The sequence below is a fragment of the Aspergillus pseudonomiae genome (genome assembly GCF_009193645.1).
Source record: "Aspergillus pseudonomiae strain CBS 119388 unplaced genomic scaffold BDV37scaffold_3, whole genome shotgun sequence".
In the NCBI taxonomy this organism is placed as follows: Eukaryota; Fungi; Ascomycota; class Eurotiomycetes; order Eurotiales; family Aspergillaceae; genus Aspergillus; species Aspergillus pseudonomiae.
The window spans coordinates 481,204-497,223 of NW_022475995.1; the positions used below are offsets into that span (position 1 = coordinate 481,204).

A 16,020-nucleotide genomic window follows, 5' to 3' on the forward strand; every position below is an offset into this window, starting at 1 on the left:
GCAGCCACATGCCCCAGGGACGGCAGATAGTCGATAGCCGAGCTTGGCTCGACCAGATAACCCAATCAGAGTAATCGGGCCCACAGGAGCTGACGCGTGCACATCTCACGAAGCTTTCCTTATTTTGGGGGAACCTTACTGCTTCGGGTATGGTATCGTGGAAGTTTTGCTTTTGGCTGTGTTTTAACGGGGGCATGATGGTGGTTGTTGGGTCGCTTTGGGGTATTTTGGAATTGAAAAGACTTTCCCAAAATACCAGAAAAAGAAAATAGTATTACCCACTGGGCAACATCAATAGCATACCTCCCCCATTGGAAAATGAGCAAAAGAAAAGCACGCTCCCCCGCAAGCCATTACCCTGAATCCCTGCGTGCGATCCTGGCTCGGCTCCACAACACTGCCACTCTCAGGGTTGCGGCTAGCAGTCAGATGAAACGCACCGTTCATCCACACTAGAGCCGGAGCTGGCGTCCCACCCTTTTCAAGAACAGCACTCTAACTGGAGTTTGATATCGCGCATGATATCACTGGGCCCTAACCGTCATATTGGGCTGCCATGAGAAGGGGGGTCGAGTGATGCTTGTAATAGAACGACTTGTTATCCATTGTTTGATTAACTCTTGTTCTACTGGTTAAGCAGCATTACGTAGGTCTCAGGGGTATCCCTGTTTTTTGTTCTTCAGAGTAAAATTTTTACCTTGCTGGTTGCGTTTGCGGCTGGTTCTCATCATTGGCTTTGATACTCGTGGTGAACTCAACGTGCCAGTCAAACTGTAGATCTTCAATTATAGTCCGGAGTAACCTACGACAACATCTCTAATGTTTTTCTCTCTCTTCAAGAGTCCCAAAGATGAATGGTCAAAGGAGGACCCTTGAACAAGCTTCACCTGGCAGCAGCCTTTGGCGTGATCCCCGACGGGAAAAACACATCTAGTGTGCAGAAAGTGGAGCCCCACGGTCTTGGCGTATGTCAATGGCGGTGGTGGGCATGTGCTGGTCGTTCATGAAAGGGAGAGACGATGGATGGAGGAATCTCAGTATGAAACCACACAGACACTGCATCTAACTAACTTTGAAACCCACATGCAGGAATCCAAATTTCTCTTTGGCTAATACTCGGTGAAATAGATTGAATGATTGCGTACGTACTCCGTACAGTGGTTGTCACCTTGCAGTGGATTCGGTCTGACTGGCACCCGTTTCCTCGACCCCAAAATGCAAACATGGGTCGAGGCAGACCTTGATCAAAGCGTTTGAGCTTACGACTGCCAGGTGGGATGGAGGGGAGTCCCTGCATCTGGGGCTAACTGGAAGGGGCAGTTGGGTAAAATGACATGGACAAGAATAGAAAGTGGTGAATTCTGTTCCTGAGTATCATTATGGGGACCTCTTCATATAGAGACGATCCTTCCGGATGGGGGTCGTCATCTAGTCTACCACCGGTCACGATGGGGACGGGAAGAAAACCATAGTAGTGTCCGTAAAGTAATGCTATGCAGTGTGTAGTATCTTTACACGAAGCTAGCAGTCCATGTGCAGATACGAAATGTCTGAACACACAAAAGTGACGCTCGGTACCTGATCTCTCACATGAACCGAGGGGCAACGCAGGTACTATCTCGTTTCTCCCTCCACCCCAGAGTCTCATTCGACACGACGATTGCAACTGCAAATTTGCCTTCGCGGACAACGACGGCGATATGTTCTATTTTAATCGCTGTTAATTTCAGGTCGCTTCGTAATGCACTCCTCTCGGACCTCTCGCCCCCAAGACGGGGCGAGAAGAAGTTTAGCTACGAGTTACCCTGTGCCCTAACTTTCCTTTTCGGTCTCGCCGACGGAAACAGGGAAATTGAGTAGGAGAAAGCAGCCACATCAAGGAAATTATTTCCATGCGATTCAACCCTATTAGGCAAGAACCAGGGGCGCGTGTCCGGAGGTAAGGTGAGCGAGGGGAGGATGCAGGGGTACCATGCTGTGGTGTCTGCATTGCAGATAGATAGATAGATGTGTATCGGTATTTGCCGTTCCTCGTTCTGTGCTGGGATGTCTAATAGATCGACATTTTCTTTTACTTTTTTCTTTTTTCTTTTCTTTTCTTTTTTCTATTAGGCATTGGTTATCTGATTTATCGACTGTCACTAGGCTTCGACTCGCTATCGAAGGGCCGACGAATACCTATAGTAGCTCCATTATACTCCGTACATACCGACATGATTGAGGTACTTCTCCCTCCTCATTCCGAGCCAGTCAAAATCCACACGACTGCAAACAAAACCATTCTTCAAAATGAAATGAATGGTATGAAATCTCAACTTGTGGATGCAAAATAAAAAATAAAATAAAAAATTATGGAAATGTAAAACCCCAATTTAGGAGGCCAGCGCTCGAGCGCCCATTCAGACCCTTACTAACTACTAGTAGTGGATTAGTTCGCTGACTTCCTTCCCAAGCCAAATCATCCACTATCAATCCATCTGAGTTAATCTAGCAAGAAAAAATAAAATACCTCACAATCCAGCATATATAAATAGATAAAATTAAATCAAAGGATGGGTAGTATTCTCATAATCCAGGGTCCTACGTAGACACATCCCTAGTTGACAAGACTGAGGTGACCTCCGAACCAGTCAGAAGGTCATCATAACAACATATCTGATACAGACGTTCCAAAATCCCACGCAATCCCTGAACCATTCCATGACGACCACTCAGTCTGCAGGGCTCATCCGAGAATGTTCGGCCATTGGCTGACCTTTCCCCACAGATCCCTGCCGCCAAGCCCGCACATGACAAGGACGATGGAGAAGGCTTACGCGGCACTTTACTTTAGTCAGCTACAGACACGGCCTGCAGGACGAATGCTTGGCATCGGCGACATGTGGCAAATCAGTAAAGAAGAAAAGAGAGAGAAAAAATAAGACAAATCAACTAAATCAAAAAGGCAGAATTTAATCTATTTTTTTTTTCTGACAAAGTAGTTTTTGATTATATTTTGCAAATTGGCTTGCAAGAAAGGTGTCAATGTGCATGTGTATGTGTGTGCGACAGTTTATGGCTCTTAAAGTAAGGAGAGATATTAGTAGGCTTTCCCATAGTTGTAATGATTGTCTATTGAGTTTGTTGGTGTGGTGGTACAGAACCGTTCCCAGATACTGGGAGTGGACATAATGTGTATTGTTGCTCCTCTGCTTATGTCAGCGTCTCTATATTCACAATCAGCAGTAGTATGTGTACGTGGTATATATCAGCGACGTATAGAAGTTTCCCACAGAGAGTATATCAGGTAGATTCATGATATCAATATACACCCGTTTAATATATATGCCGTAGATACGAAGCAGAATGCCTATCATCCGATATTTACCCGGCGTGCACTTGGTCCAATGGTATATAGCTGAATATATATAATCATTATTCTGAGACTCATGGATTTGTTTCATGGCGAAAGAGAGAACAGAAGAAAATGGAAGAAGAACAGAAAAGATACATAATAAAAAGAATAGTAAATGTCGTGCAACACCCTAGCCTACTTTAAATTCCACCAGTGTCCGATTCATATGTACGGCACCAAATCGGACATCAAAGTAGTACAGACGGTAGCATTGGGTAACAACAAGTACCACCAAGTGCAGCATCTGACATCAATCGACTGAATCCCTGTCCACGCAGAGAACAATATCATCGGACAGCAATTGTAGAAGCCCTGGCAGCAGCTCTCCCTGCCCTGCGTCCAAAAACCGCTCCCGACGTCAACCCGCTACCCCCGGGATAATTGTCATAGAAGAGTCCCCCAACCATCTCCCCAGCGCAGTATAACCCAGGGATTTCACAGTTCGTCGTAGACGAAACCACAGCAGCTGTCTCTGGATTCACCTCCAAACCACCAAATGTAAAGGTGATACCCGCACTGACCTTTACAGCCAGGAACGGAGGCCGGTCGATAGGCAACGCCCAATTGGACTTGGGGACGCTGAGTGCACATGCATTCGACTGAGTTGAGAGGCCGTCCTTTACGGCCGGATCCCATTGCTGGCCAGGATTCAGCCGTTGACTCTCATAAACTGCGTTATTAAACTCATGGATCGTCCGCTCGAACCGATCCTTGTCCTCCAGATCATGCTCCGCCGCACATTTCGCCGCCAGCTCTGATATCGACGATGCTGTAATGTGCTGCACCACTTCTGGTCGATACTCTTCCTCCCGCAGCCAGGAGATTGTCCGCGAATCCCAGATTTGGAACGCAACATGACCGGGCTGATGCAGGATTTGTCGCCCGATCATAGCATAGGTGTAGTTGCGTAGATCCGAGCCTTCATCCACAAATCGAGAGCCTTGACGGTTGATCATGATCCCTAATGGGTAGCCAGACTTGGTAAACTCATTGGAGATCTCGCGGTCCCCTGTATTGGCGGGTGCATTTGCGTCCCATGCCACGCAGTGACACCCGGACCAGTTGCCAACTTGTTTAGCTGATACATCGCGGATGGCTATCTCGAGACATTCGCCCGAATTATACGGGGTACCGCGAACTAAGGCGGTGTCCCAATGGGGCCCCAGAAACTGTGCTCTCATCCGCGAGTTGGCTTCGAAGCCACCAGCAGCGAGTACCACGGCGTTTGTCTTGATCACCTTCACTTGGCCATGGTGCACAGCCGACACCGACGATACAGCACGGGTCACTGGGTCTGTGGCGAGCCTCTCTGCAGCCGTTGAGAAGAAAACATCAATACCCAGTTTCTGGGCCGTCCGGAGGTGGTCTTGAATGAGCCCTTTGCCTCCATCCTGGGTCTTCAAGGCTAGACCCCCCCAGAACTTGATCCGACCGTTCACCTCATACGCTTGTCGGTTAAAAGAAAGCTGGAACCGAACACCATTCTCCGCAAGCCACTTGACAGTTGCATTCGAATCGTCGACGAGGACTCGGCTGAGCTCACGGTCCGCCCTCTTTCCTGTCACTCGCTCCATGTCATTCGTGAAGTCAGCCGCTGTGTACGGATTCATATCAATCTTCTGCGCGGTGGCCGTATCAACGTTATTCACAATAGGAAGGAGATCCTCCAGACCACCATGGGTAGTCCGGAATGCTCCTGCAGTGAAGTAAGAATTTCCTCCCGCCCAGTTTTCAGGACATTTGTCAATGATGATCACCTTCTGAGCACCAGATTGAACTGCTGATATGGCGGCGCAGAAACCGGCATTGCCGCCTCCAATGACGAGGACGTCGCAGTGAGGAGGGAGAGCCATTACTGCTAATGGAGCTCGAGTTTGATTCAGGATAGATGTTTTCGCAATAGGTTTGGATTTATATAGCCGAGTAGTCGGAGATTGAGTCAAGACACTCTCGTAGCCGCGGACCTTCGCCGAGCATCCGCATAGCAATGCGGGGGAACGAAGCACAATATCGGACGTCCGATCACTAGTCTGATGCATTACGCTAAATAAGTAACCGATGGCATCGGTGACTGACATAACCATAATGTCATTTCTTATATCTGATACCTGGCCCCATGAGAATAAATACACGCCAATCCCACCATCAAGAACACCGTGCGCGATTAAACAGGCTCATAATGCCAGCGAAACGAACTTAACAGTTAGGAAGTGAAATGATACGATACATAAGCAAGCAAGTCGCTTTTAAACTATTATGGACAATTCAGATCTCTCCAAGCCATCATCTTCCAAGGTCGGATAATATGGAATCATTGCATCCGCGCTTTGCACATATGCATCGTTATAAAGCCGCCAGTATGGTGTACGGACTTTACGAGCAGGGTGAAACAGGCCTGCCCAGACATAGTTCATGACCACTCCCGTGCCAACAGCCATACGGATAGCATCAATGGCTTCAATAACACGGTCGATAACGTGAGGACTGGTTTCAAAGATGTTGGGGAATACTAAGTTGAGAAGATGGACCATTGCATCTTCACACCCAAGGCCGACCACACCCAAAGCAATGTGCTTGACAACGCTGGCGGCGGTCTGTCGGTGCACCTGGTCTCTATCGATAAGAGCATCCTCGAGAAGAGGCGTAACGGCATAAACGTAGTCCTTTGCCATTTCGCCAATGTACTCGAACAAGAAGGACATGGCCTTCAAGACACCGTTTTGGACGTTCAATTCAGGTACGCGGTATTCGTTCATCAGGGCTGGAAGGACAGTGAACGGGGCGCAAGTTTCAGCCACGATACCGATGGCGACAGCAGTACAAACACGTGACTGACGTTCCTGTACACGTAGGTTGTTAAGCAATGTTGCCAGAACATCTTGGGGACCAATTGCTTTGGCGATGAAACCAAAAGTGTTGTTTGCCGCACGACGGATACCCTTTTTGTGAGCCTTCAACATGTCAAGCAACTCGAAACAGATACGCATCCATTCTCGAGCATTGACAGACTCAGGACCACGGTCTGCAATACGGCCGACAAGGTCGATGGTGTTTTCCTGGACCTTTTCATGACGGTTCCGCAAGATGGGTGTAAGGCGAGGAAGTAAGTCTCGAATGGGTGGTTGCATCTGGTTGATACCGACAACGGTGACAATGGAACGTAGAGCACCCAGAATGGAACCAAGGACCTCTGGGTACTCTTCACCCAGGTACTCGTAGAGTACAATACCAAGCTTCCCCATCAGTGCATCCTCTCCACACTGCTTCATAACCATTGCAATGCGAGAAATGAGGTCTGCAGCCTGCTGACGGACAGTGGCGGACTTGTTGTTCAATCTCCAAAGAATAGTACTGACGATCTGCGGAAGATACGGCTTGCAACGAGTGCCAAGTGCGTTGACCGCTGTTCCAAACCCGTTCAGAATCACAATATCCTCAATACTCTGCTCCTGGAAGGCGTAGAGAACACCGTCGATAAGTCTCTCTTCCAGCCTCTCGGAAATATCCGCCGCGCCCAGGGCTGCAATGAGTTTCTCAACAGTTTCCACCGTCATCTTCCGGTAAGGCTCGCTCTCATCTTTCAGATTGTTGACGACGCGCTCGAGGATCTCACCCACGCCAACCTTTTGTCCAAGGTCGACGGTGGTATCGACAACTTGGCGGTAGTTCCTCCTGTCAAGAGCCATTCGCCTTACCCAGAAGCTCTTAAAGAAGTCGGTCAAAACGTGCTCTTTCAGGTAGCTGGCTGTCACACCATCAGTGCTGGCGCACTGAGACACTACTTTAAGAACAACCTTCTTCATCTCCTCATCCGGAGAAGAGAACTCCCGGAGCAAAATTTCCATGATTTGACTGGTATAGTAATTGGCATATTCCTCGTCCATGAGAGGAATGATATATCCAACAGCCTTAAGGAATGCAGCTAGACCTTTACCACGCTGCTTCCTAGCACCCGTCCAAAGAGGATTGAGGATCTCATCGAAGCTTTCGATACCATAAGGGTTAGCGGCCTCAGCTAAGGCTGCTACTGCTAAAGCGGTAACCGTTCTGACTTTTGCTTGCTCGTCGCTAAGATTATCGGCAATGCAGTCCACCAGACCCTTCAAATGAGGAAGAATAGCACAACCCATAAGGATGGGGATTTGCTGAACAATCTTGACACCAGTGTGTCTTGCCTGCCAAGACTTTTTGCTGCGACACACAGCACGGAGGAAGGGAAGGAGAGCGGGAATACCAAGTGCAGAGGCGACCACGGCGAATGCTCGGGCGGTTGTATTTCTGACATACTCATCGACATGATCGATATCGGGACGCATGGTACTAATCATGGTAGCAAGACCGGCTGCCTTTGCTAGGTTGGAGATGATCTCTCTACCCTCGACACGAGCATAATAATCCTGGTCAATGAGCAACGGCTCAATGACGACGAGAATCTTATGCACGTAGGGGCGGACAAGATCATCCAGCTTGTAGAGAACACGATCAATGACCTTGACCAACAAGTGACGCTCTTGGTCCTCAAGCGACTTCTCCATGAGCAACGGAAGGATCTGGTTAAACAAGGGGCCGGCTCCAAATTGACGTGCGTTATCTGTGAGTTGACGCAGGGCAGTCTTTCTCATTGGTGGTGTACCGTTTTTAACCTTCAACAACAGCCTCATGATCTTTCGCTCCTTCAGCTCGTCCACGGACATCACGCTCTCGTCTCCACCTTCCATAAGCTTTCCGAAGTATGCCATATCCTCGGGCTTGAAGAACTGAAGATCGCCGACTCCTGGGATTTCTGTTGGGAGCTGCTTGCCTAGAGCTCGGGCGCTTTCGGGTTCTTGCATCATGAAGCCCCCGACACCTGTCGCGCTGGCCATGGGAGCCGGTGTCGACATGAGCTTCCTTGCGGGGTTTCGGATTGGCGCATATCCCGGAGGGGGGTCAAGGATTTTGTAACCATCGGCCTCGCCCGGGAGCATCATGTCAAGCTCCTCATCCGACAAGGGGGCATTGCGGCCAGAGATATCAGTTCCAAAGCTGGTTGGAATCAGCGCGGCACCTGCTTGTGAAGGGTGCATAGGAGTCGCGAGCCCCTGGTTGCCAACAGGTGTGGCTGATGTGATAGATGGCGCCTGGTCCCATCGCGATCGGCGTTTAGGTGCTTCCTCGGCGGCGCCCGGGACCGGAAGGGAGGGCGTTTGATCCCAGCGTGATTTCTTCTTTGCCTCTTGGGGCTCGGGAGCCTCAGGAGCTGCTTCGGTCGACTCGGAAGCCACATCCCATCGTTGCTTGCGCTTGCGTCCCGTAGCAACGGAGACGGTCGAGCCGGCGTCAGCGTTTTCTTTGTCCTCCAACTTCAACGTGGCCTCATGTTCTGCGACATCGTTCTCGCCACTGGCCTGTTTTTCTGCGATCAGCTTCTGAACACGCTCTTCTTCTTTTTCAAGCTCACGCAGAGCCATGACTTCACGATACGTCTGGCCCTCTCCCTCAACGTTCGCATGAGTGTTTGCAGCGAAAGGGTCCGCTCTGGTGGGGGTCAAAGGGCCACGGTTGAATCGACGCTTTTGGTAGTCTGTCTCGCGGTCTGCAATCCTCGCCGCCTTCTCGCGGCCGAGAAGGATGTCTTCTTCCTCCACTCCATTACCGTGGGCAAATTCATCCATCTGACTCTTGGTTGCGGTGTACTGTCCCACCAGACGGTGGCCACCATCCGCATCCTCCATCTCCTCGTCATCACCATTGACGGCGATCGAAGTGTCGTAGCCCGCAAACCTGTCGGCGCCTTCGCGTTCGTAAAGGGTGGTGTCGAAGGATTCAGTCAGGGAGGCCTTGGTCGAGTTGTCAGTGCGCTGGCTAGACGAATCAAAGGTCCTAGAACCTTTTTTTCCAGCTGCAGCGGCATTCCGCTCAGCTTGGAGCCTCCGGACGGCTTCGAAATCGGCTGCGAAAAGGGTTAGTCACGGGGTGGATCAAGCCATGGGGTGACACGTACAGTCAGACATGGTGACAGTAAAGAGTCGCTCAGAGATCAGACAGAGAACATATAATCCCAGGAAGGGGTAGCAATAGCTACATCCGGATCATACCCTGTGATCGCGGAACTCTAGGGGATGGTGTAGGGTGCAGTGCGTGGATGCCGATGATGATGAAAATACCTTCAGCGCCAGACGACGTTTGGCGGCGGGACTCGCTGGTGATCGCTGACTAACACCAGTCACATGATAGCGACAGTGAAAGTGGACTAGTGCGGAGCTATGACGCCAAGCATTTGTGAAAGCTTTCCAACAACACCTACCACTCTTCAATTTACTCAACAGCTTTTTTATATGGTGAAATATAGGGTGACTATATATCTATTTAAATGAGGTACTCGAGAGTTACTAGAGTATGTGATACACTACTACTCTAGGAAATTGGTGAAGGTTAAATATACAGAAGTTAATTTAAGTGAAAAATGTACTCTCCCTGGTATTCAACGGTTGTTATATCTCCGATAGCTAGTAGAGCTGTATCGACTAAACTTAATAAGAGAACATGCATTTTGTAATTTTATGCCATAATAGTCACTACCCAACCTTTAATATTACTGAGTAATTCTTTCACGCTCAAAATCAAACAATGGAACCAAATCAAAGGTGAGATATTCAGTCGTTGACCGTTAGATGGATTCTTAGCTCCCCGAATCCTAGAGGAGGTCCCTCTAAGTATTGGTAGTGCTTTCTTTAGAATGCTCCATGATAATAGATATATATCGCACAGAAGCAGTTCATGAATAGAATTAATTATGGCCTAATCAAGCTACCCCGTTAATCTATCATATGCCTGAGGCTATCAAACTCTTCCTATCAGAGTTGTGACATTACGCCCTCCGGGTGGGGACGGAGGACGGACCGGGTCCGCCCTGGCCAGTACGGAGTACGTATAATCCCTTTGGATTGCCTGTCTCTGGACCATTATTTCACTCAGGGTATACTAACAACTCTTCCTTGAGTAAAGCATATTTATTCTCCTTTCAACTTCTGCAGAGCCATTGCGTGTATCGTACTTAGCTGAGATGGAAAACAAAACTCCGTCTAAGACAGACACCATTCTCATCATAGGCGCAGGCGTCTTCGGTCTATCGACGGCACTCGAATTAAGCTCTCGCGGGTACAAAAACGTTACTGTTCTCGACCGCTATCCGCCTCCGGTCCCAGATGGTAGCAGCGTTGACATTTCTCGAATTATCCGATCCGAATATGCCGACCCTGTGTATTCCCGAATGGCTCAAGAGGCTCTTAAGGGTTGGAAATCAGAGTACAGAGACTACTATCACCATACAGGGTTTGTGATGCTATCAGAGACAGCGTCAAATCCTTACATCGAGAGAACACTGGAAATTATCCATGATCAAGGTCGGTCACTGAAAGAGTTTGTGAATGGGAATGGCCTGAAAGAGATGTATCCGGATCTCCACGCTGATCTCAGTAGTCTTCGGGCATATCATAACCCTGAAGGCGGCTGGGCAGATGCTGAGGGAAGTATTCGTCACTTAAGTCACAGATGTAGTAAGGCGGGCGTGTCCTTCGTCACTGGGCCACGGGGAACAGTTCTCTCATTACGGAAACAGGGATCCCGTGTTGTTGGTGTGAATGTGGCCATTGGAGACTTCATTCCTGCAAATAAGGTTATCCTGAGTACCGGCGCATGGTCAAATTTGCTTCTGGATGTAGCCCATACAGCATCTGCATCAGGACAGCCTGTAGGCTTCATACAACTCAGCCCAGAAGAGGCTCGCAGTATCGCCAAGACACCTGTGATGATCAACTTATCAAGTGGCATATTCTGTTTCCCTCCAACACCGGGAACAAACGTTCTCAAAGTTGCCCGACACAGCTACGGCTTTGCAACTTCCATACACTCCGATGCTACTAATCGAGCCGTATCCTCGCCGAAGCTGGACTCGAACAATGCCAACAAATATTTCCTTCCTCAAGAGGCAGATAACGCACTACGAGATGGTCTTCGACAGCTCATCCCACGTTTTGCCGATCGCCCCTGGTCGAGTCGTCGCCTGTGTTGGTATACGGATACCCCAGAGGGTGACTTTGTTGTTGACTATCACCCTCAGATGGATGGGCTTTTTGTTGCTATCGGAGGGGCTGGACAGTAAGTTGTAATCAAGGTCTGCTCTATACCTTCACTAACTTAGGTACTACAGCGGCTTCAAATTCTTACCTGTTCTTGGGCGGTACATAGCCGACCGCTATGAAAACTGTGCTCCAGAGATCCTCCGACAAAAATGGAGGCTTCGTTTGCCTGACGGCAGTGGGGATTTGAAGATCGGCGATGGAAGCCGGGGAGGACCCCCTTTACGGATGTTGACCGTTGAAGAACAGAGCAAATTGTAACAAATTCATGTTAATGTTCCCTGGGGTAAAGTCGCGTTCATTGTCAGTGTTAAAGCTACACTGCATTGTAGTTGGCGCGTAGCTACTCAAAATTAAGTAGTATAGATCATGGACTGGTCAGCTGATATAGAAAATTGTAAAAGGTGAATCAATGAGATAATGCCTACCAAAATCCTTGACCTTGATCAGCCATTCAAGTGGCCCTGATTCTCCCTCGATAGATATCTCCCTCCACTTTACCCCGCACTGAAAGATAAGGTAGCCGTGCAGTATCAGACTTTTAGCGTGCAAGCTAGTATAAGCTATAAGAAGGCTACCCAATCATCGCAACCTCAATAGTACTTTTGAGGCATCAGAGTCACACCAAAGCAATATCATCAGCTCAACTCGAAGATGTCGACTGATGACTACCGACCGCCCAAACGAGCCCGCCAAGCCTGTGATCCATGCCGGTAAGGATAACTGCACTCGCAACAGATAACTTCTGACATTTACAGTCGTAAAAAGTCACGATGCCCAGGCGAGAGACCAGTCTGTTCGTACTGTGATAGGCTGGGCCAAGAATGCGTGTACTCTGACTCTGCAGACTTAGGTCCTGGCGCCACTGAAATGGCACGTATATATCCGACCCTTCTGGTGATGGTCACGGCTAATTTGGTAGGCGAGGCGGCTGGAAAATGTGGAGGGGAGGTTGGAGGAATTAATAAATAGCTTGAGGTGGGTTTATATAAAACTATAATCTATAAGAGCCGATACTAATATAGACTATAGTAGTTCTAGGCAGACAATGACGCCGGTGACTGTTCAGATGGAGTCTCGCCCACGAAATGAACATACCGGAGACTCAAGAAGAGATCTTGATAACCAGAGCTCAATCTTGAGAGCTGCTGAACTGTATCTCAACTTTTGTAACTATCAACCACTTCCTTTATTTGATGCGGAGGACTTCGTCGAAACTATCGCTACTCGAGATCCGGAACTTATTCTTGCAATCCAGGCGATCAGTCTGCGGTTCGAACGCGAAGTAGAAATTGGGGAAGCACGTATCTTGCAATATGCCAAAGATGCTCGCTCTCTGGTTATGGACCGGATTAACAATGGGGACTTGGAGCTCTCAGCTTTACAGACGCTTTGTCTACTGGCTATGTTCGAGTTCTCAGGTGAGGAATCTTCAAAATTCTAAGTTTCTCATTATTGACTCATGATAGTGGGACATACCATCCAGGCAGGATTGACTTTGAATATGGCGGCCTATCTAGCACAAAGCGTCAGCATTACTGGTGAAATTCTGGCCAACATCCAAACAGATGCGGACGAGAAGCGTCGCTGTTCTTGGAGCATTTATATGCTGCGACATCTTCAAGGGGACGGCATTCAAACAAGTCGACTTATATCAGGTGTTCACACGCCCTTCAACACCGGTTCGGGATTATCGCCTAAATACACCCCACCGTCAATCAGAGAGCCACGAGGATCTAACACAAAGGAGGACCTTGGTCTCGCCTCCTACACTATTCAACTGAGTGAGGTGTGGGCCCTGGCAATGAACTACGCCGCCACCAAAGTCGATCCAGTCTCTCTTCCCCCCTGGTTTCCTGAATCCGATTACTCTGTGGTCTCGTTTCGACATACTGAGTTTGACAGCCTTGTCCCACTAAAATACCGGTACCATGCAGAGAACCTGCAAAATCACAGTTTACAGGAATTAAACCAACGTCGTGACTTCTGGGGGCCCTGGCTTTTTGTCCAGATTATGTTCGAAACAATTCCGTGCTTACTGAATCACCCATTCCTACTATCGATGAGATTACGAAGCTTCAGACATACCATGCCCCACTCTTTCATTCGGCAGTCGTTTGAGAACATTACTCTTCACGCAAGTTGGATTCTGCACTTGATTGACCTTGTAGAGCATAAAGGGTTTGAGATCTGCGACCCCATCTTGGCCCACTGTGTAGTTATTGTCGCTACTATACATCTTCAACATAGCTTTGTCGATGATCAAGGGCTGCGAGATACGGCGAGAAATGGCTATAATAAGTGTGTGCGTTTTCTCCAGCCATTGGGAGAGCGATGGCCCCATGTCAGAAATATGGTTCGTACTGGCGATCACCGCGAACAACCCTTGCAGCACATCGCTAATGTAACAGATGCAAAGATTACACCGTCTACGGGAAGGCGTTTCCGCAAGCACAATCAGCCAGTCGTGGTCCAATAACGCAAAACTTCTGTGGGAATTACTGGTCTATGACCGGGCCAGCAGCTCCCAATCTTCTAATGATTTCTTTGGAACAACACTATCTGACCCTAACGCTAAGCATACCGACTCTAGATTCATGACTCCGGATCCAGACTTTCCTCTGGTTGGGTCAGCAGGGATATCTGGCCATAAGACAGTGGCCAAAGAAGTTGTTGCGTATCCACCGGAGTCTGTTTCGACCCCACCGGCTTCTTTTACATCCAGACCGGATATGCAACAGGCTCCATCTGCGGAGCCTTTTGGCTTGATCGACACACCGGCGGAAGGGATGCTGAATGATAATCTCTTTTTGGCGCCGGAGAGCTACGGAAGGGCAATTGAGGATTGGTGGAATTTCACTTCTTCGTAGATAGCTACGCTTGCAATTGAAAAACCATAACTTCCAATCTGTTTGTCGGTTCTTTACAGCCTTATTTATACCCTCACCATTGCCTTCTGAGTCTATAACTGGCATAAAGGGCAATCTTTTGGACCAACCTTGGAACCGGATACGCCTCCGCTGATACTAACGGTGTACAATCCTGCCCAAACTCTGATGTACAGTAAGATGGCATACATATCACTTAGAAAAAACTTTCTGCTTTTTAAAAAACTTGTCATACAATCTAGACTGTGAGTAATTGAGGCCCAACCAAGAAGCCCATGAAATGTTCTATTTCTGCTATGTAATAGATCAGGTTAATATGTCAACGTCCAACCACAAAGCCTGTGTATGGTTCAGAGACTAGGAGTTCCCCCACTAGATAGTCTCAGGAGTTCCTACCTAGCTCAGCATTTCAATCTTGATCTGCCTTAAACTTCTTGTCAGTCGTTCCAGACCGACACTCAATCTGTCTTCATCATATGAAAATGTAATTCGAAACCACCCATTTTCAGGATTGTCCGGAATAAAACTATCTCCGTCCGCGATGTTCACACCATTACCGAGACAGATCTCCAAGAACCTTTCCTTCAGCTTAGAATATTCGTCTGTTCCGTTGTCCTCAGGGTAAGGGAGTATCCGAGCCCATACAAACAGCCCAGCATTGCTATCGAGGATGAATATCAGCAAGTAACAAGTAGAAAATGACGGGAGCCCTTACGTTCCCCTAAAATACTCTATTCCATGGTCTTCCATATAACCTCTGACGTGACTGTAGCTTTTTGTTAGACGCTCGGAATACGTGCGGAAAAAGTATTGCAGAAAGGCCGTGTCTTCAAGAACACGTGCCCACATATCCTGGACCATGAAGGATGGCCAGGATAATAAGCTGTTGCGTGGTCTGGTCAACAATCGATCCCATTATGACAAGGTGATGCCACTACTTTGTCGAATTACTTACTTTATGGCGGAGACAGCCTCAGTTAGGTTCTTATTGCGTGACTGAAGTACCCCAACACGGAGTCCACTTGCCCCATAGTCCTTGCTCATGCCGTACAAGACATGAACTAGATTCTGATCGATGATCTCGCTTAGATCTAGGGAGAGGATGGAGTTGAAAGTAGTAGCGTTCGGGAATTGCTCGTTTGCGTATGTCGAATGTGCGTAAATCTCGTCGGAGATCATATGAATGCTGTGCTTATTGCAGAAACGGGCAATTTCTAGTAATGCTTCTGTGGACTGAAGAAAGAAACATTAGCTTTCGGTGATTATAATGGAGGGATACAATAACTTACATAATAGTGGCCCAATGGATTATGCGGGCTTATGCATTGTCACTTGGAGAGCCCTTGGTTCGTTGAGATAAGATATGTATGAGTGGCTTACTTTGTAGTAATAAGACCCCTGACCTTGATACCTGCCCTTGTGTAATTGATATATGCCCGTTCGAGAGATGCCCTATTTTCAGCAGCATTGAATACACTATTCATGGAGTATGTTTGATTATCCCAGGAAAAAGAAACTGGTAAAAGCCTGCCGTGGCTCCGCAAGCTTGTATCGGTTAAAAAAAGTGTCATACAAGGGCCTGGGGGTTAGTATGCCCTCTCCTTCGTCACATATACTC

At 48.3% G+C, this 16,020-nt stretch overlaps 5 protein-coding genes across 5 annotated transcripts; 2 read left to right on the plus strand and 3 right to left on the minus strand.

The window, feature by feature from the left end:
• Window positions 1-3,681: 3,681 nt before the first annotated feature.
• Window positions 3,682-5,247, minus strand: BDV37DRAFT_278237 (uncharacterized protein; the record flags this gene model as incomplete). The annotated part of the gene is made up of 1 exon (XM_032085996.1): window positions 3,682-5,247. One exon carries the CDS (start codon window positions 5,245-5,247, stop codon window positions 3,682-3,684), a length of 1,566 nt encoding a protein of 521 aa, XP_031946597.1.
• Window positions 5,248-5,559: 312 nt separating this feature from the next.
• BDV37DRAFT_110801 (U2 snRNP complex subunit HSH155) lies at window positions 5,560-9,524 on the minus strand. Its single transcript, XM_032078371.1, has 2 exons — window positions 9,378-9,524; window positions 5,560-9,326 (listed from the first exon to the last, which is right to left on the minus strand). The coding sequence occupies exons 1-2, from the start codon at window positions 9,385-9,387 to the stop codon at window positions 5,641-5,643; spliced, it is 3,696 nt and encodes a 1,231-aa protein (XP_031946598.1). The 5' UTR covers window positions 9,388-9,524; the 3' UTR covers window positions 5,560-5,640.
• Window positions 9,525-10,363: 839 nt separating this feature from the next.
• BDV37DRAFT_237117 (NAD(P)/FAD-dependent oxidoreductase) lies at window positions 10,364-11,898 on the plus strand. Its single transcript, XM_032080687.1, has 2 exons — window positions 10,364-11,533; window positions 11,586-11,898. Exons 1-2 carry the CDS (start codon window positions 10,440-10,442, stop codon window positions 11,773-11,775), a joined length of 1,284 nt encoding a protein of 427 aa, XP_031946599.1. The 5' UTR covers window positions 10,364-10,439; the 3' UTR covers window positions 11,776-11,898.
• Window positions 11,899-12,178: 280 nt separating this feature from the next.
• Window positions 12,179-14,384, plus strand: BDV37DRAFT_278240 (fungal specific transcription factor domain-containing protein; the record flags this gene model as incomplete). The annotated part of the gene is made up of 7 exons (XM_032085997.1): window positions 12,179-12,227; window positions 12,273-12,310; window positions 12,368-12,391; window positions 12,437-12,492; window positions 12,547-12,935; window positions 12,984-13,870; window positions 13,926-14,384. The coding sequence occupies 7 exons, from the start codon at window positions 12,179-12,181 to the stop codon at window positions 14,382-14,384; spliced, it is 1,902 nt and encodes a 633-aa protein (XP_031946600.1).
• Window positions 14,385-14,798: 414 nt separating this feature from the next.
• Window positions 14,799-15,886, minus strand: BDV37DRAFT_278241 (pyridoxal phosphate-dependent transferase; the record flags this gene model as incomplete). The annotated part of the gene is made up of 5 exons (XM_032085998.1): window positions 14,799-15,063; window positions 15,118-15,285; window positions 15,358-15,635; window positions 15,692-15,719; window positions 15,783-15,886. 5 exons carry the CDS (start codon window positions 15,884-15,886, stop codon window positions 14,799-14,801), a joined length of 843 nt encoding a protein of 280 aa, XP_031946601.1.
• Between the last annotated feature and the right edge of the window lie 134 nt (window positions 15,887-16,020).